Raw genomic sequence first — 21771 nt, forward strand, 5'->3', positions numbered from 1 at the left:
CATATCACTGATAACATGGAAATTGCAAATGAAAATTCCACATAGAGACACATTTACATATTGCTTTAAGAACGCTGTGTAGCCTGTAGACAAATTCATGTGTGGTTGTGTTTAAATGCAAACTTCAACAGCTCTGTCTGTGACATACCGCTCAGTTAGCTGCTTCATTTCTCATCAAGGCTCATTAGTCATTATGAAACACATTTTAGACACATCCTTTCATTGATAGGTAATATCCTAATCTTGAAACTGACTTGAAACTTCCATACACACTTCCAAAAATATTTGATAACAGTGACTGTGAAATTATGATATCTCATAGAAAGAAATGTTTAGTTGGAGGCTTTTGGAGTGACTGTTCTTGTTGTTCCTCAAGAACCCATATGTGAACTACACATTTTAGAGTGAGGATTTATGGTTCCAAAACACATGGACAATACACCACTTGTCTTGCCCATGCCAGGTCAGGGGGCATTTAAATGGATAATTCATCCAAATAGAAAAATTCTAGCATCATTTACTCAAACTCATGATATCCCAGGTGTGTGTGAGTTTATTTCCTCAGCAGAACACATTTGAAGAAAAACTGAAAAATATCTCAGCTCAGAAGGTCCTTAAAATGCAAGTGGATGGTGATCAGACTTTTGAAGCTCCAAAAATCAAAGACAGTCAGCATAAACATCATCCATATGACAGTGGTCACAGCCATGAGGGGAGAAGGGGCTCCTAGCCGACTGCCTGGAGTGGGGGGAGACCCCTACCAGCCCCTAAACGTGGCGAGATCATGAGGACTGTGAGCAAGGAGGGGCTCCCGGCCGACTGTATGCCTCCGATCCACCCAAGGAGGCATGGCTGTCGTTTATTAGAGTTTGGAGGAGTGGCGGAGGACCAAGCTACAGTGTATCGGAGAGCCGGCTAGTAAGTATTTTTTTCTCTCTCTCTCTCTCTCTCTCTCTCTCTCTCTCTCTCTCTCTTCCACTGCCGCTCCATGTTGGCCTTTCCCTCACTTAAAAATTTTGCTGTGTTTATTTGCCAGTACTCCACTGTTACATTGAGTGCCCTGTGTTTTTAATTGTTATTCTTGTTTCCCTCCTCCTGTCCCCTCCCAGATTCAGGAAGGCGGGGGTGATGTCTCGCTCGTGAACATATCCACTTCTGCTCTGCCGAATCTTCTCCAGATTTGTTCCATAATCTGAGGATGTAATGTCCACTCTCCTATCATTAAACCCCATTGTGACAGACGATTGGCAAGACTTTTGGCAACTGTCCCCGGACCAGCGGCACAGCAGAACGAAAACAGTTATTGCCTGCATTGCGTCAGTGGCGTGGGAGACCCGGGTTCGGATCTCGTGTTGAAACCAGGAAGTAACTGCGACCAGCATGATTCGGAGGTTGCATTTTTCTCTCTAACATTACATTTTTATTCCACTGATGGCTAGGTTTAGGTTTGGGTTGGGTGGTACAGTTTTTAAATAATGCATTCCTCTTCACTGTATAACAGCCTGCACAGCTGAAAACAACTACATTTTACAACTTGCTTTTTGCACCCCTGCATGGACATTTTATCCGGAAAATGGAGCTCAGACATGACCATACGCCCAGTGGCGGCTGCTGGTCTTTCAAAGAGGGGAAGCTCATTTTCGGCCTACATTATAAACTTATTTACCCTATTTTTTGCACTAAATCAATCTTAGGTGTTGATCTGCCCTGCTGTTTAATTCTAATTTTCTCCTCGTAAGGAAGACTTCCAAATGGCTTCGCCAAAATCAGGTCGACAATATTAGCAACGTCTGCCATCGTGCGCAGTTTCACCCGTACGACGCTAGCCTAGCCTACTGTATGAATGAATGAATGAACGAACGAACGAACGCTCTAAAACAAAATATATTAAACTTGGTAAAACTGAAACAAGGAATGTGGTGTATAATTGTGTGAAATGTATTATGCAAATTGACTAGCAATTTCGCCAAACAAATATAAAGAAATAGGTTGCAGCAGTTTGTCTTTCGACTACACTTGAGAAATCCGTGATGGGACTGAGCACGAAATAGCTTCAGTGACTTCTTATAGAACAGATTCGCCGTCAATCAAAAGGAGATCCTCCAATCATCACGCGGAAGCCCGGAGTCCGGGCCAGCCCACTCCTCATTCACCCCCAGAGACGCTGAGCGTCCGTGGGCGGGACATAATCGCAGCATTTATCCAATGACCGTCTATTTTCGAGCACTGAAAAAACTGTTCAGAGCAGCCCCATTGAAGTCAATGGACGCTCGGCTTCAACAGGGAAATGCACTGACGCTACGGGAATGTATGAGAAGTAAATCGAGTCAGCCGACCTGCTATATGTAATGTAGCTGATTCTGAACGAACTCGTCTTCGTGATGAACGTGTTCTAACGCATTTTTAGTCAATAAATTGTTTACACAATAGTACATATTTGACCATTATTTTTTTGACATTATAGGGGAAGCTGAGCTTCCCTTGCAGTCTTAAAGAAATCCCCACTGCATACGCCCAACAACAACTGCTTTGGGCTCGGGGGGCAGTGTTTAGCATTTCGGTAAGCACAGACCGATTTCAGCCAAAGAAAGTAAACCTACTGTCAATGGAATAAAATTTTATAACCATGTGCCAAAAATCTTGAATGAATAAAAAGCTTCAGCTATCATAACTGCTTATTTATTATCAACATAACACATTTAATGGGTGTATTTCCCATATACATATGGGTATATAATTTCTAATTTTTCTGTAATTTTAAACAAACATACCCCATTATCATAAAAGACCAAACAATGTCAGTTATGTCCCGCTCCCTCGGTTTGCTGGGTGACCTTTCATCTTCTCTGTGATTATATATGTACAGCCTGTGGCGAGGTGCCTTTGGGTGTCAAATTTCTTAAAGCATGCAAGATATGCAAGGATGGGCCAGAGTGGTATTGCTTGATAACAATGTAGACTGTAATCTATTGCTCTCTCTCTCTCTCTCTCTCTCTCTCTCTCTCTCTCTCTCTCTCACCTGCCTAAGCCAAAGACTTAAGTTACCCATAATAGGCTTGATAGATTAAGAATGAACAAGAACAAGTCTGGAGTAAAGAAAAACACAAGATCTTTTGGGTGCTCTTTTTGTGTGTCTGATGCAAACATGTATTACTCTAACTGGGTTTATTTTTGTTATTTTCAGTACATTAGGATTTTCCTGGCGGGAAGTCGACTCTAAATGTGAAATAAATTGCTACGCTAATTACCAGCGATCAAGTGAAAGAATAGAAAGTGAACAGTTGGCGGTAAATGAGAGGACACAACTCACTCTCCACTGTGAAGAGACAGACAGCAGCAACAGCGCAAATAAACATCACAGACAACAGAGGAGTCATGACCTTCAAACAAAAACCTTTGGACACCTCTCACTCACTCTAAGGTGTCCCTGATTAGAGCCAGCCAATTAAACACTGACTACCTGCTCTTATTCCACATGGGTTCACATCATCAGAGACCATGAGAAAAATAAGACCTATCTGGGAAAACAGAGAAACAATCCTTGAACTAATGATCTATGTGGTGATCGGGGCAGCACGTAGGCTTCCTGTTTGACCCTGATTTGAAATTCATCTTCAGAAGTTTTTCAAATGAGATTAGAGCTCTCGTAAATATCAATGGTTCACAACCTCCATGTTTTAAACTGCACACCGGTTGCTAGAAGTCATTTGGTCCCCCCAGTGCTTTTAAATGTGTATATTAGTGATGGAGTAAGAAAGAGAGATAGTGAGAAAGATGGAGGGAGAATGAAAAAGAGGGAGAGGTTTTTGTGCTGTAATTAAGTCTTCCTAAATGTGAGAATAATGGTTTGCATTTGCCATAGGAGGTTCAACAATAAGATCCATTGCGCTCTCATTTATGTAGGTTAAAAATAAAGAAAGAAAGATAGAAAGAAAGAAAGAGAAAGGACCAAACAAATGAATGAACAAAGGATTTTTTCAGAGGGAGTCATCTCAGTTTATCATTCTGTAGGTGTTCTGTGAACAGTGAAACAACACTTTCAGTTCCCTATCTGCACGTTTCTGCTCCCTATGGACCCTCATTGACTCCTACTCCTGTTCGTGAAACAAAACCTCTCATTTTTATGACCTTACAGCGACTGATACACACGAGACACTGGATACAAACACACCAAGCTCATCTCAGAGGATTTATTTATGGTTTAGCTATTTCAGAGTAATTCCTGCCCCTTACCCTGAGGAAAAGCAGAAATATACTTCAAGCAATATAATCCAGAAAGCATTGAGACATGAATCCAGTATTTGTAGGGTTTTCCTATGGCTATTGTATAAACCATTAGTCTCACTTCCCCATTATAAAGCCACCTATTAAACTATTTACTAGGCCTAACTACGATTTATCGGGACGTCGGTCATAATAATAAATTAAATGTTGCTAAATAAATGATCAGTCAATAAATTATGGTACGTAGATGATTTTTAAAATACTATAATGCAGGCCCTATTTTCTGTCTGGATTTGAGTTATGAAATCATGTTGTCAGTTGATATCTGTTTTGAACCCTCTGTGACAGGGTAGAGGGCAGGGCCGGGCCGGGTCCTGATTCTACACACCCTACACTTATCAGGCTAATCAAGCCTCCGAGAGGGATAAAGGCCGACTGTGGAGGATTGTGCGGGAGAGAGAGATAGTTTACGGACATGTCCGTCATGTGTGTGTTTGTGTCTTCTGTTTAAGTTTATTATTAAAATTCGGGAAGGAGGAGGGATACGCCGTAGTAGAGTTATCGCCACTACCGTCCACCCCAACGGAGCAGCCGCGGCCATCTACCGAGGGACGAGGAGCCCGGCCGCCTGGAGCGAGCACGCCGCCGACCTGAGGAGAAGGGTTCCTAACCGACTGCCTGAGCGGTCAGGGCCGCTGCCAGGGCGAGGAGTACCCTACCAGCGCTGAAACGGCAGGGTCTGAACCGCCGACCTGGCGGGAGGGGCTCGCTGCCGACCACCTGGAGCAGGAGAACCGCTGCCCTCCCCCAGGGAAAGGGGGGGGTGTACGTTATGCTGGGGGCACCCCAGCCTGAGAGAACAAGGGAGGAATGTGGCAGGGCGGAGGGCGGGGCTGGGTCGTGATTCTACACACCCGGTCCCTTATCAGGCTAATCAAGCCTCCGATTACGGACATGTCCGTCATGTGTGTGTTTGTGTCTTGTCTTTAAGTTTATTATTAAAATATTATTTATATTGAAAAGCCGGTTCTCGCGTCCTCCTTTCCATTGAATTTCTTTACAGTGATCAATTGAAAAACATTACATTATAAAGAACCAAATGAATAAAGACTGGATGAAAAATAAATTGAAATTCAGTCCATGTTCTTTCCTAAGCAAAATACTTCCATTTGTGTTTATGAAAGACAAGGCACTTATAAAGCCCCATTTTATAAATAGAGTTTTACAGCATTACCTCCAAAAAGCTTCTTACAAGGACAAGTGATTTGGCTCATGCAGCCATGAAAAAATATTCAGGAAATAGTCCAAAATACTGCTGAACAATAGAATAAATGGAATAAAAACAATAAAACAGTATGGAAAAGTGTACATAAACATGGAATCACTCCTTAATGCCATCATGCAAGACTGACTTATTGAACAATGGCTACAGTTTTTCAAAGTCCACTGACAGGACAGTTGGAACCTTGCTGTGTTTCCAAAGTGCTGAATATGTGCTATAAATCTCAGTTTCTGCAGGGGGGTTAAACCTTTTTGGAACAGGGTGCACACTATCAAGGCTGTCTGCTGGGAATACATAGCAGAGGATGGATTTCTACGCACAGGCAAACAGACAAAACGTTCTTCAGGTACATTATGGGGAACTCATTTGATATTGATGACAGAGACACTATGGAATTTACAGGCAATTTAAACTAATTAGAAGCCAAATCTGATAGGGTCAATAGCCAATGATGTGAGTCATACTAATCTCCTCCGAATAAATGGCCTTATTCATGGGAATGTCAAGGTGCCACTGTGTATAAAGGTCGGCTCAGTGATCCTCCTCAAACTAAAATTACGAGGGCCTAAAACAATGATTTTCTTTTCTATATAAGTAATAACAATAAATTAATGCAACAGACAGTGTCTTAAAAATATGTATGCATTCTAACATGCTAACATGATTTTATGATTCATCACGATCTTCATTTGAAAAGTCCTCATATCGATTCTTAAGGTCAATCTAAGGTTTTCTGCAAACTCAAAAAATGTACTTTTGGATTTACTTAAACATTGTCAAGTGGTTTCACACAACAGTATTGAGTATTTCCAACAATGAAAATGAATGAAAATTAAAACAATTAATTGTTTAGACATTTGTTTTTTTATAAAGTCTTTAATTTTTAAAGGTTGTTAAAAAGTTGACATTTGGCTTATTTAAGATGAATGTCAACAGATTACCTCCAAAAACAATTCTTTAAGAAATCCCTTTAAAAAAAGTTAAACCTCCTTAAACTCATTGTATAATTCTCACAACAGGTATTTAAGTGTGTTAGGTAACATATTTACAGCTGTTTAATAGCAGTTATCTCTGTTATTTCTCTGTTTCAATGGTGTATTTAAATTACAGTCCATTTGTGTATATTATTAGAGGGTTCCCCTGAACTGAACAGGAAGTACTGCTCCATTTCTGTTGGTCCAGAACTCATTTGTCCTTATTGATTCATCTCCCACCATAAAAGTAGGACATCTGTGTTTTATCTAAACCCTTTCCAAACTCAGAGATAGATAGAGAGAGAGAGAGAGAGAGAGAGAGAGAGAGAGAGAGAGAGAGAGAGAGAGAGAGAGAGAGAGAGAGAGAGAGAGAGAGAGAGAGAGAGAGAGAGAGAGAGAGAGAGAGAGAGAGAAAGCAATCTATAAACTATTTACAACAGGTGGTGATCAAGCCTCAAAATGCATCACTAATCTACATATACGAAAAACGAATCACCCACAAACAGAACACATGGGATCGTTTAAAAGACAAGATGCCTAATCGGCCTGATTTGCAATTTCTCAAGGATGTAAATGAAAGTTTACAAGACCAAACCAACTTCCTCTACGTTTTTTCTTCTACAGCATATGTTATCAATGCAAATGTCGGTGTACCGGACCAGGCAAAATTCAGTCGATAATTCGATAAGGTGCAGTTCACACAAAACATATTTTTGAATCCATCTGCACTGCTATGTAAACATATGCTACATGGACATCTTTGACCGTTTTGCCACGTTTATCGGTTTTTTCATTCAGAAGTGCCATGTTTTTAGATGCCATGTCAACTTAAAAAAACATGTCTTGAGAAACCTGTGTTCTGCTCTGTTCATTGACCTGTATCAATCTTTTTAAAAAGCAAGAATATGTTCAGTGTGAACAGCCCCTAACTCTGCTATCACTATCTCTGATGAATGTCTTTGAAGACCTCTCCACTAAAAATGAGACCACTATGGTCCTGTCATGAAACCAAAACATCATAAAAGCATGTTCTTCTTACCTGGAATGACTTCAAACAGGAACTTTCCACCTTCCTCCCCATTGCTAGGATGCTCAGTAACTCTGTTGCCAGGTAGAAAAATGGTGCCCTAGAGTAGACACGAAGACATAAAAGGCAAAACACAAACCGTCAAAAACAGGAAGCATAAATCACAGTGCTCAGGAAGTGCTCAGGTTCATGAGAGTGTAAAAAAAGCATGTTTGTTTATATACTGTGCAAAGACAATTCCCTTTCTCAGGCTATATTCAGGTACAAAATGTGTTTATTTTGAAAAACAAACAAAACAAAACAATGTAAAACCATTCATATGAGGACAACAAAGTAAAGCAAAGTATTTGTTTAAATTATTATGGCAACTAATAGTAATAAGCTAATCAAGATCAACATATATTCAAGGAGTTGGCTGTGGATTAGCGGTTAGCATTGGCTCCAAATATTGGCCTATATCAGGTTGTAATCTTGTTGTACTCTCTATCGTTTAAAAATGGAAAAAAGACCTTTTAAAATCTCCTTGAAAAACCCAAGTTGAAATAAACACCCTAAAGGCAAGTCAGTTCGCTTGGCGGCCATCTTGGTAACACCTCCTCGCTGCTATTTTCTCTGTAATGGGCAAACAAGTATAATCTTCAAAACTGTTAGTCAAAATTACATGTTAAATTTCAATACACACATTAATAAAATGTAACAAATATATGTTATAAAACCTTACAGGAAAATTTGTTTGAGAGGTCAGCTAGTTAAAAACTTAAAGGGATAGTTCAACCAAAAATGAATATTCTCTCATTATTTACTCACCCTCATATCCCAGGTGCAACTGGATGGTGATCAGACTTTTGAAGCTCCAAAAATCACAGACCGTCGGCATTTGTCAGCGATACAACTCCAGTGGTTAATTTAATGTCTTCTAAAGCAGTGTGATAACTTTTGGTGCGAAAAATATCAATATTGAAGTATTTTATAATCCAACACTTCGGGTAAGCTTCATGAGAGGGTGGAGTCCAAGAGGCCTTTAAATTTTAAGGACCTACTGAGCTAAGATATTTTTCTACCTTTATTCAATTGTGTTCTGGTGAAGAAAGAAACCTGGGATATCATGAGAGTGAGTAAAGAATTAGATTTTTTTGGTGGGAGAACTATCTCTTTAAAGTCAAGAGTACATTCATTAAAAGACTACAGGTGAAACTCGAAAAATTAGAATATCATGCAAAAGTTCATTAATTTCAGTAATTCAACTTAAAAGGTGAAACTAATATATTATATAGACTCATTAAAAGCAAAGTAAGATATTTCAAGCCTTTATTTGATATCATTTTGATGATTATGGCTTACAGCTTATGAAAACCCCAAATTCAGAATCTCAGAAAATTAGAATATTACATGAAATCAATAAAAAAAGGATTTTAAATACAGAAATGTCGGCCCTTTGAAAAGTATAATCATGCATATGTACTCAGTACTTGGTTTGGGCCCCTTTTGCATTAATTACTGCCTCAATGCGGCGTGGCATGGATGCTATCAGCCTGTGGCACTGCTGAGGTGTTATGGAAGACCAAGATGCTTCAATAGCTGCCTTCAGCTCTTCTGGATTGTTTGGTCTCATGTCTCTCATCTTTCTCTTGGCAATGCCCCATAGATTCTCTATGGGGTTCAGGTCAGGTGAGTTTGCTGGCCAATCAAGCACAGTAATACCATGGTCATTGAACCAGGTTTTGGTACTTTTGGCAGTGTGGGCAGGTGCCAAGTCCTGCTGGAAAATGAAGTCAGCATCTCCATAAAGCTTGTCTGCTGAAGGAAGCATGAAGTGCTCTAAAATGTCCCGGTAGACGGCTGCGTTGACTCTGGACTTAATAAAGCACAGTGGACCAACACCAGCCGATGACATGGCTCCCCAAACCAACACAGACTGTGGAAACTTCACACTGGACTTCAAGCATCTTGGATTGTGTGCCTCTCCATTCTTCCTCCAGACTCTGGGACCTTGGTTTCCAAATGAGATGCAAAATTTGCTCTCATCAGAAAAGAGGACTTTGGACCACTGAGCAACAGACCAGTTCTTTTTTCTTTAGCCCAGGTAAGACGTTTGACATTTGAAGCCCATGTCCAGGACCCGTCTGTGTGTGGTGGCTCTTGATGCAGTAACTCCAGCCTCAGTCCACTCCTTGTGAAGCTCCCCACACATTTGAATGGCCTTTTCCTGACAATCCTCTCCAGGCTACGGTCATCCCTGCTGCTTGTGCACGTTTTCTTCCACACTTTTCCCTTCCACTTAACTTTCTATTAATGTGCTTTGATACAGCACTTTGAGAACATCCAACTTCTTTTGCAATTACCTTTTGAGGCTTTCCCTCCTTGTGGAGGGTGTCAATGATGGTTTTCTGCACAACTGTCAGGTCAGCAGTCTTCCCCATGATTGTGAATTCAACTGAACCAGACTGAGAGACCATTTAAAGGCTCAGGAACCCTTTGCAGGTGTTTAGCTGATTAGAGTGTGTCACTTTGAGCCTACAATACTGAACCTTTTCACAATATTCTAATTTTCTGAGATTCTGAATTTGGGGATTTCATAAGCTGTAAGCCATAATCATCAAAATTATATCAAATAAAGGCTTGAAATATCTTACTTTGCTTGTAATGAGTCTATATAATATATTAGTTTCACCTTTTAAGTTGAATTACTGAAATTAATGAACTTTTGCATGATATTCAAATTTTTCGAGTTTCACCTGTATGTGAACATGTGCTGGAGACCATATCATCATCTGGGCATGAGTCTAGTGTTAGAAAGTGGAAATCAGCAGTGCTGGCAATTCAGAGATCTGTATGGCAGAGCTCAAGCCGCATTAGACTCGATAAAGTGCTGTTATTATGTAGAAAGTGGCTATTAAGCAGCACTGTGGGATGCAGTGGGATTACAGATCAGAGTTTGATACAGCAGATTAAGTTTAGCTTGAAATAGACAACGTCAGCACGCCACATGGGCCACGTTTCCACTAGCAGGCTAGTGGACAAGTTAAGAGTCTGATTTTTTCCCAACACTCTCATCTGTTTGTTTCCATCTCTTTATCTCCTTTTTTGTTTTCTTAATTTGGGAACATGTTCAGAACATCATACATACTATTTCTGCTATTTTCTGTGTGTATACAATATAATTAGAACAATATCAATGAACACTGGCCTACCACACAACAGGAGTAGTAGGGTAGTATTTATTGGCTGTGTTTAGAATAGCATAATACCAAAGTATAATTTTTTATTTTTACATAACATTTGATTAAGAATGGGATCTCTCACTGAACTAAACATGTATTGTTAAAAGGTTTAGAGACATTCATTTTCTCTAGCATATGTAACGGCAGCCAGCTGGTATGCTGAGCAGTGTGTGTAAACCTCACTTCCCTGACCTCAAGTGGTGCACTAGCGACTGATGCTAGGAGCTGTAGGACCTCCTATTTAGCACGCCCACTTCCATTCCAAAGTCGCCGGTTCGAGTCCCACTTAAAGCAGGTCGAGCAGGACCATTTACAGTAGGGTGGCCAGACATCCAGTTTTTCCCAGGACAGTTCCGTATTTAAGCATTAAAGCATCCCATATTATCCTGAATTTTTCTGAAGAAAATGTCTTTTGTCCCGTATTTCCCCTTTCATAAAATTTCATATCATTTATGCAGCTTTCTCAGTCACGTGAGAATTCTAATCAAAGGTAGCCAATGATATGCTTGTAAAACCAATAAAATCACACCATGTTATTTGAAGTACATGATTGGATTAAACTATCCAATCACAATCCCCTATTAATAGATGTCCAGTTAGTGAACTGATTGAAGAGTCAGTTTGAAAGAGCACACAGATCAAATTGAGGCTGGAAAAATGTCAAGGAACTGTGCATGTACATTTAATGATGATCTTCAAAAAGAGTTTACATTTCTAAAAAGGAACTGGAAGTCTGTCCTTCTCTGAAGATGGTAGGGCACTTGTGGTACTTGGAGATTTCAACAAACACCAAGACAATGATAAATGGTCTGCACTTATATAGCGTTTTTTTAACCTTATAGGTTATAAGGTTAAAAAAAGGTAAGGATTCATTTTTAATAAGGATACATTTTTGTGGTACTCAAAATTATGCCACAAATTCTCCTGATTGAGCTTAACTTTTATTAATTCCAGAACATTTCTTTAATTATGCTGTATACAGTATATAATGTGTAGTATGCATTAAGTAATACTGTGAATGTGTGCCAACTATAGCCATTGTTATTGTCCAATACATTTTTCCTCTTTTCCTCATTAAACACATTTGTGTTTCTCATCTCATGACTGGCTATTCCTGCTGCTTCATTTGAGTTTTATAACCAAAAACATAATGAAACAAGGTCGGGAAATTCCCCACCATTTTAAAACCAGGTGTTATTTCATCCTGTTACTTAAATTATAGAGTCAAGACACACATGACTAGGGTTGGGGAGTAATGGAATAGATGTAACGGGATTATGTATTTTAAATACCAAATATAATTAACTGTATTCCACTATAGTTACAGTTTAAATCATTGGTAATTAGAACACAGTTACATTCAAAAAGTATTTTGATTACTGAAGAGATTACTTTGCATTTTATTGTCATTTGTTTCATATAATATTTAGTCCTTTCAGATGGAAAACACTTATATGTATAAATGATGCGATCCAAAGTGCATTTGAACGGCAGTGAAACAATTTATTATGATGTGTTACATTCATACGAGCAGACGGAGAAGTACGTTTGAAGTAAGTTTGGATCAGAAGAAATAGAAATAAACCTTGTGTAAATTGACAGCATTATGCTAAGCTTAAATGCTATTTATAGCCATTTTACATGCACATGTTACCAGACACGCTCATCATTTTTTATCAAGAAAATTCACGTTGGATCATTATTTCTTTTTTCTAGTAAGACATTTGATATTAGGGCAAAAATGATATTCTTGATAATTATTTTTTTATTATTTTCCTTTAAAAATATCTAAAAATCCTTAAAACAAGATCAGTTTGATTTAACTTGCTTTAGAAACAACATAGCTTAAAATATTTTGTTTTTTCAGAGAATGTATTTTTAACATGTGTATTTTCTCTAACTGTACTGGCAGAGTTTTTATAGACAAAACAAGTGAAAAAATCAACCAGTGCTGAAGAAGTAATCCAAAATGTAATTCATTTAAAAAGTAACCCTCCCAACTCTGCACGACTGACAGTCACACTGACTGACAGACTGGCACAATGAACACCATTAACAAAACATGTGGTGTGCAATATTTTCACCAATCTTTATACTAGCAATACTTTATGCACAAGCCAACTGGGCCATTTAAAAAATGCAGAGGAACAACTGCAGAGGTCTAAACGAGTCACCTTGAGGCTTAGTATTTCATACAATACAGAAGAGCTTAAAATGGCACGTTTTCATTGGGAGAGAGAGAAAAGATAGCTCAGTTACATTCTTATCAAATATCAGTGCATCTGTTTTGGTATCCAGTGTCTGGCACATGACGTTCTGGATACAGTGAGAACATTTATGATCCAGGGACTAGGATACTTAGCATAGTGGCTGATACATAATTAAAAGCTCTCCTCAAGAACTTTAGTTACATGACTGTTTCAGAACTATACATATTAATATTTTCTGAAGATAACGTACTGTAAGTGGCGCTTGCCAGTACAAAACTCGCTACCACGATGTTAGAATGGTTGATAAATCATTGCTATGCAGTGCACACGTTCTTCTGGGGGTCTATGTTGCTGCTTGCAGGGCCAAGTCAAAAGAGTCCACCCCCAAGTCTCTCTGATATTCTGGTCACTAGATATGGCTTGTGTCCCTCCTTCAATTAAAGTCTCTATTTTTGTCTTCTATTTTTCACCAACCAAAAATCATACATATTATTAGAAAATTACTTGCACACGTCTCCTCAACAAATCACACAATTTTAGGTTGCATTCATGGGCAGTGGTGGCTCAGTGGTTGAGGCTCAGGGTTACTGACCAGAAGGTTGGGGGTTCAAGCCCCAGTACCACCAAGATGCCACTGTTGAGCAAGGCACTTAACTCCAGGTTGCTCTGGGGGGATTTTCCCTGTAATAAGTGCACTGTAATTCGCTTTGGATAAAAGCATCTGCCAAATGCGTAAATGTAAATGTCTGTAGTACAAACGAATGAACTGGGACAAGTTCTGTGCTAATGCTTAATTAGTGTTAGAAGTTTGATCAAAACCCTAACCCTTGGTTTGAGCATAAATGAAAACTAAGAAAAGAAATGCTAATATTTTTCAGTTCTGTAGTCCGTTGGGTTTCCATAGAGCAATCATTAACATTAGAGTTAGGGTTAGGGCATTGTCCAATAAATTCTAGACTTCAACCTATCCATTAGGAGAGGTTTACTATGATACAACCCTGGGTAAACAACACCTTATAGAAACACTTAGTCTAGATTGTAGGGTTCCTGAATGTAAATGCTACCTGTTGTGGTAATATAATCTCTGTAACACTGAAAATAAGTCAAAAGCAGTCACATATGGTGATCATTACACAATAACCTCTATTCCCCCAGGGTTTTAAAGTATCTACATATGAGGTGTAGCGACTTGCCTTTGTTAAAACACCATAAACCTTTACGAGACCTGAAAACGGCTTCCTGCTGTCTGTACGGTTTTGATTAAGTTAAACTCGAACTTTTCAAGAGGCAGAAACTCTACCTACCGCCCCCATGGGGAGCATTGGTGGGGCTTGCAAAGATAGCAACAATTTCAACCCACAATGAGGCAGGTCACCGGTTTGACGTGGGTAGCAATTCCTGTTTTGGATTTGGAACATGTGGATTGAGGCTGGGTTTGCTAAAGACACACGCTTTTCAATTAAATACATTTTTGATTCCTTTGGAGGGCTTCCATGTGGAAAGCATGGAAAGACATCTCATCAAATGGCAGGGAACCAAAGTCAAGCCCATCTAAAGCAGAGGAACCATATGTACATATGTACCCTAAACAAAGAAAAGTGCAAGAATTAGTGTTTGATTTGGTGAACACCAACAACGTTTATGATAAACATAGTTAAGTATTGCACAAAGTAGGGATAACTCATGCATGCAAATATCAGGACGTACATTTTCATCACTTTAATTTGGTACTGAGACCTACAGTATGTTCTGCCGAAATGAAATTCTGTCATTCATACTAGCATTGATTTATCATTTGCAATGCTTCCAAAAGTTCAAATCATGACTGTATAACCGAATTGCTTTTAGCCTTCAGGAGTGTTGCAAACATATACTTTACTCTCAAAGCATGTGTGCCGTTCCATGCACACGGTCGAGCGCTACACCTTTCAAAGTATACTCTTTTGATGGAAGCCCATATGGGCACGTTCAAAATGTGAGCACTACGACTGCTTCGCAACACTCTTTTAGCAGTCAATGGCCGGAGCATGAGTCAATGCCACACAAAGGCACAGACTGTCTGGAAAAACTAGGCTGCAAGTGGACAGTTCATGCATCCATGTTCATTGATGAAGGGGTTTTTGTTATTTTGTAGAGGATAACGAAGAGACGTAAAATAGGCATCATGATGAAAATTCAATGATTTAGATTCAAACGTACCTTTGATGAAAACATGACTAGAAATAAACAACATGCCAAGATATTACGAATGCACTAACAATGTATGTCAATGTTTTGACAGGCCATTGCTTGACTCCGGGTAGCCCCACCCACCAAAATCCTGCTTCGTATACTGTATTTTAAGCTTTAAATATGTTCTTATTGGCAGTGTTGTTTTATATTTTCCTCTTTCAGTGTGAAAAAACTACAATGACTTGTCGCTTAAAAATTCTCGTCACATCATGCCTGGTTTGGTCACAGTGTTATAGTGATACTTGTACCTCACAAGATTTTTTTTTTAGCAGAAAAGTCGATCACTTGACAGTTTACATGGTTGTTGCTTTAGGGCAGCAGCTCATCTCCCAGTACCTTGCTGCCCTCTAGAGTTCTGGCTGTTTTATTGTGGTCTCATTAGCCTGCTGCTATGTTGCGACAGTCCAGACTTAGTCAGAACCTGACAGAAACACACAGTAAAGGTGCATGAAGACATTACCAATGGCCTTCAGACGATCTGGCCAGTGAAGGTATGGGAATTGTGAGAAAAGAAAATGAGGTATCACATTCATCGCTACAGATTGCCATTCTACATTTAGCCAGGGCAGAGTTTATCTTAAAATAATCTCAGGAAATTCCCTCCCTGGATGAGAGAAAAATAGAGAAGCAGAACAAAGACAAAACATGATTTGTTTTGTCACTGGTATTTATCTTTAATTAGATTTCAGTCCCATGGTGCCAAAACGTAGTTAGCTTCTCAGAGGCTTGCGTACACAGCCATTGGGCATGTGGGAATCCCCCACAGAGTTGCAAAAATCCAGTTCCAGATTGGATCAGAAGCTCACTCCATTTGTTTATCAACCAGAGGAGATTGATGGTGGAAGACCAAAGAGAACAGGGGGAGATAAAACAACTAGAGGGCGACCCGCTACTTACGCTTGAAGTCCTAACTGGTTGCAAGGAATTAATTACTGGAAGGCCATTTGCTACGGAACAGTCCCATTAGGTGAACGTTTGAACATTTAATCTTGACTTTACAGCCCCTTCTCTCAGGAGGTGGCCCTTAATTGTAAGTCATTAGTGGTTCCTGTCTGTCCTGAACCACATTTTCACACTTAGAGGTCTGTCTCTCTTTGCTTTTAAATATTCAAACTTGGCCTGACTGTCAAAACTTCCTTCTGCTGTGTTAAGCAATACACTGAGTGTACTTGTTTTCAGGTGAAATCAGCTGTTTATAATGCAATTCTCTTCTTTAAAAGAGTACTTGGGGCGGCTGTGGCTCAGGCGGTAGAGCGAGTTGGCCGCTAATCACAATGTTGGCAGTTCGATTCCTGGCCCACATGACTCCACATGCTGAAGTGTCCTTGGGCAAGACACTGAACCCCAAATTGCTCCCAATAGCAGGCTAGCGCTTTGAGCTGCCATTGGTGCAGGGGTGTTTCAAGAGACTCTGGGGGCCCCAGGCAGAAACGGCCTTTTCCTCTTCCTCTTGCTTTCGTTTCCTTTTAATATGCCCGGACAGGTAAATCCACTTCATGGTCCATCATTTAATTGCGCTCTGAAGCTCGAAACTTTTGACCGCAAGCTTGTAGCATGGGGGCCCCTTTAGTGGTATTCCGGATTTGTCATTGTAGAGTCTTGTACCATCAAATAATTTAAAGGGGGTTCCATGTTATTGTTAGTGTGGTCCAATGTAATCAGCCGTCCTTGAGGGGGCCCCTTTCCAGCTCGGGGCCCCAGGCAATTGCCTGGTTTGCCTACCCCGTTGCAATGTCTCTGCATTGGTGTATGAGTGTGAATGTGAATGTGTGTGTGAATGGGTGATTGGGACACAGTGTAAAGTGCTTTGGTAACCTTTAAGTTTAAAAAAGGCACTATATTTGTGCAGACCATTTACCATTTTTGATTTACAATGCACAAGTCATACTGATTACTTTTACTGGTGTTTTGTGGTGTTTTTTTATTTGTATTTTGTATTTTTTTACTTTTACAGAATTGCAAGTAAACTCTGTGAACACTTTATAGAAAATGGGATGGTGCCGAATTACCTGATTTGCATTAAAGAGACTTCAAGGAGTGTTACATAAAAATCGAGATTGTTTTTGGAGGTTCTAGATTTGATAATGTGACATATGATTCTTGTTCCTCCAACTCTGGTGTTTAAAGATCTGGGATCGTAACTAAATGGTAATTGGCTCACACTCTAATAGATGTGCAAAATCAACACTGAGCCCTTGAGCAAAGCACTTAACCCCAGGTTGCTTAAGGGACACTGGCTGTTGTCATTTGTTTGAGTAGCCAGTTATTTTAAAACTTCTCCACTCACTGAAATGTAGAAGTAAATTCACGGAAGCAAACTTTTGATCCAGATACCAGCTACTTTACCAACTCCTAAAAATAAATGTTTTTTACAGAGTAGTTGTGGCTAAACATAATAACTTTCACTGCAGTTTGTGATTATTTAATGAAAAACAGGTGGGAAATTAGCTAGTTTCCAGGGAGGTTATATCAAAAACTAATTCTGAAATGGACAACATCCATCTACCCATTTTGATCGGTCACAATTGAGTTGCATGCCAAATGTGTTTCTCAACTTGTTGAAATTTGTGCTGTGCCACTCAAGCTGAAGGAGGCCAAACCTAATTACTGGCAGTAATATTATAAAAGCCCACAAAGGCAGACATTTGCAGGATGGAATCAGATTTGGCATCTGGGTGTACCTTGAGATAGGAGGGGTACCCAGGGCCAGACTGCTGAGTTCAAAAAATGTGATTAACCTCAACTTTCCATTACCTACATCCTGACCAATGTATTATTTTCCCCTGCGACATGCTCTGGAATATCTGGCAACAGAGATATATAGGCAGTACATAATGTCTGCATGATGTGTACTTATGTACACAAACGTTTGGGGACAAATCTGTCCCCAGACGAGAGCTAAATCTGACCCCAGACTAGAGCTAAATCTGACCCCAGACGAGAGCTAATTCTGACAAGACTACACTTTAGGGTATTTCAAAATATAATAAAATAAAAATAAGACAAGACCAGACCAGACCAGACCAGATCAGATAAGATGCCTTGATTTGCATATTTGGTTGATTTGTACACCCCTGGGCCACCGAATCAGTCAGCCTTGTACGGGAGAAAATGAATGGCTTATTCTGAGTATGGAAGAAAAAAACATTATGCATCACTAAAAGGATACAGAACAGATTTTATTACAAGGGTAAAACTATATATCATCTTACAGCAGACAAGTCTAGAGAGTACATTTAGACTAGTTCACCAATAAAACTTTGGCTTATTGGCTAAAAGCTCTGATGGTGGAAGTAACATTTTTAAATAATAGAAATGAATCAGCCTGTGTGAAAAATAGCAGTTATCATGCACAAACTGTTCTGTTATGCTATATTCCAACAGAAACTAACATTAATAAGAAAAAGGGATTTGTACAAATGGTTTGATTTACCATTAAAATTGTATTGAACATTTTGCAATGCATATTGTTCCAAAAAAATTATTTACATGTAAACCGAATTGAAATAAAATGACATTAGCTTCCTAGAGTGACCTACTGTAGTTATTTGTCAGATCCAAAAATCCATGGTGATTTAGGATGAACAAATTAAATGAGTTTCCTGCTTCATAAATTCAAATTTCAAGCCATATTGTCATTGAGGCAAAATATCACATTTTCAGCTAGCCTAGCAATGGCCAATCACACATAATATGAGGGATATCATGGGGCACATTGGCTCATTTTGAATTCCAGTTCTGCTACAGAGTTGAGTTTTGATAAGATAAGATGACCTGCGTCATCTCAGAGGAGTTGTGTCTTTGTGTGTATATTGTTTTTGCTCTGTTCAGTGAGGTAGAAATTCACAATATCCCTGAGAGTTAAATGGATTTGGCTAGTTTTACCTTTTGCTTGTCTTACAAGATTCTTAAAAGATTTGAGAATTTCTGATGTGTGAATGAGTTATAAAATGAGTTATAATTTTAAATAAGAGGGAAAAAAATGACCTCTTGAGGGTCAGGCGCAAGTTGGTAGATAGCTGTATCCTTTAGCCTCCTTGTTATGTTACGTTCACACCGGACGCGAATAGCGCGTCAAATTCGCGCCTACCGCGTCTAGTTATACGCTTGACCACTTTGAATCCATTCAAAGTAAAAAACAAAAGTTTGAAGCAAAATTTACGCGCGTGACATGCGTCGGAGGCGAAATCCGATGACGGCCATCTTTTTACAAGATGGCTGATGTTGATCGAGCATTCGTGGAGAGAGTCACCGCTCTGTATTTGCTCTGGAGAGCAGAACAGCGGCGTATGGGTCGTCGTCACCGTACTTGGGTCCACCAGCGAGGGGCGCGGGACATGCTGGAGAGGAGCCACTGCCAGGTCTGGGTCGGGTTGCGGCCACCAACTCCTCCAGAGAGGCACTCCGGGTGAGGGATGTCTTCATGGCACACTTCTCGGCGGAGGGAGCAGTACCATGGCAGCCATGGTAGCGTTTGAAGTCCTCCTCATGACTTCCCCACAACGGCTCTTTTAAGAGCCACCCACAAACCTATAAAGAGCTAAACTATCTAAAAATAGTCCATTATTATTATTATATTTTGTCTTTTTTTCCCCAGGTTGTCAGCCCCAGTTCCAGGATGTCAGGTCCACAACATGCACATTTATTAAGTTGAGACTTTTTAAAAATGTCAGGTTTTCCAGGTTAAATTATTTATTTATTTTTGTTTTGATGATAAATGGAGCCAGCCTCCAAAAGTAATTAACCTGTCCTGTGTTTTTTTCCTTATTCAACACTGTCCAGACACTAATGTTGGTTGTCTTTACATTACAATAATAATGAAAGTTTACGTCACTTTACCTCCTGAGTGACAGCAGGCAGCTAGGCTCCTGATTGGTTAACGCGGCGCGAATTGACGCCAAAGTTCAGATTTTTCAACTCGGGCGGCAGACGCGAATTCGCGTCAAACGCGTGAATGCACAAAATGCACCATTCGTGTGTAACGCGCGTAATGCGCCAGACGCTCAATTCGCGCCGAAGGAATTTTTTACGCGCATAACGCGTCTTTGCATTGACTTAACATTGAAATCACTCGCGCCTGATGTGCTATTCGCGTCCGGTGTGAACGCAGCATTAGAGCACCTAACTGTCTGGTTCGAGTCCCGTTCTGAGAGGGGTGAGCAGGGCCGGTTACAATGGTGCCGACCCGGATGGGAGTGAGGTTTAGGGGGGTGAGTGCAATGGGAGCCAGCTGGTAGATAGCTGTGCAGTGTGGAAACCTCACTCTCCTGACGTCAAGTGGTGCACTAGTGACTGACATTAGAAGCTGAGCCTTTAGCCTCCTTGTTAGAGCACCCGCCTCCCATGCTGCAGGCGCCGGTTCGAGTCCTGTTCGGAGCGGGATGAGCAGGGCTGGTTACATAGGTACAGAGTCTAAATAAGGCTGCATAATTTTACTGTCTACTGTTTGGAACAGCCTTTTGCATGGCTGGTGTGCTTATAATGCCTTAAAATGTCACCTATGTGCAGTACAGACCTTTAACAGAAAGCTGCAAGTCATTTTATCATAGTGAGTGTGTATGCATGAGTGCATTTGTGTTTTTGCACTCTTGGCATTTTTTAGATAATTAGATTGTAATGCAGCTTATTTTTTAATGACATCAGAGTTATGTCTAAGTGCTTTCTAATACCAATTAGATTACAAATAAAATGCAAATGATTTAAGAAGGATAACAAATGCAATAAGGATATCGGATGGTAATCACTTCTGATGTTTGACCAATGACAAAAAAAAAATAGGGACTAAGAACCTTATATAAGGAAAAATCTTGCTCATAAATTCAGAGCAGTGTTTCTATATATTTGTATGTATGTTAATACCACACCTCAAAGTTGATTTTTTGTATTTATTTATTATTATTATTATTATTATTATTATTATTATTATTATTTTCATTTTGTATCTTGAACAATTGTTGACTCTAATTTCTGTTCATGAAGTTCAGAGAATTGGAACATGCATTGTCATCTGTGACTATGAGGAGGGAGTGGCCGGGCCATAAATATGTGTGCCCAGCCCCCAATTGGGCTAATCAGCCGAGGAGAGGGATAAGTGCAGCAGGATTCAGCAGTTCGAGAGAGAGAGCCATATGCAGCTGCCGTGTGTGCATTTGTGTTGTGTCTTTTTGTTTCATTAAATATTACTTTGACCGTTCATCTAGTTCCAGCCTCCTCTTTTCCCATTAGTAACCTTGTTACATTGGTGCCGAAACCTGGGAAGGAGGAGTGATGCACTGTCGTGGAGTCCTCGCAACTGCTATCTGCCCAAAGGAGAAACCGTGGCCGTCTACCGGGGAATGGAGTTGCTGCCGGCCGCCTGAACACAGAGTGGCAGCCGCCATCCACGAAGGGATGACGGGCTTGCTGCCAGCCGCCTGGAGTGGTGGAGCCGCTGCCAGGGGCGGAGGGGCTCCCTACCAACAGCCAAAATGCGGAGGGCCGTTCCATCTGCCAGGGGTCGGAGGACTTGCTCTAGTCCGCCTGGGGAGGAGTGAGTGAGGACCAGGCGACGGCGTGTCTGGGAACTGGCGAGCAAGATTTTTTCAGCCTGCTGGCAGGATTT

At 40.2% G+C, this 21771-nt stretch overlaps 1 protein-coding gene across 1 annotated transcript in view; it reads right to left on the reverse strand.

Moving 5' to 3' along the window:
• The window catches only part of LOC127624808 (rho GTPase-activating protein 24-like), a 123059-nt gene that overhangs the window by 64739 nt on the left and 36549 nt on the right, over window positions 1-21771 (reverse strand). The window contains exon 3 of the mRNA XM_052099739.1: window positions 7520-7607. Within this exon, the coding sequence (XP_051955699.1) occupies window positions 7520-7607 (88 nt within the window). The remainder of the gene's footprint in view (window positions 1-7519; window positions 7608-21771) is intronic.

This window comes from Xyrauchen texanus, chromosome 31 (genome assembly GCF_025860055.1).
Source record: "Xyrauchen texanus isolate HMW12.3.18 chromosome 31, RBS_HiC_50CHRs, whole genome shotgun sequence".
NCBI lineage: Eukaryota > Metazoa > Chordata > Actinopteri > Cypriniformes > Catostomidae > Xyrauchen > Xyrauchen texanus.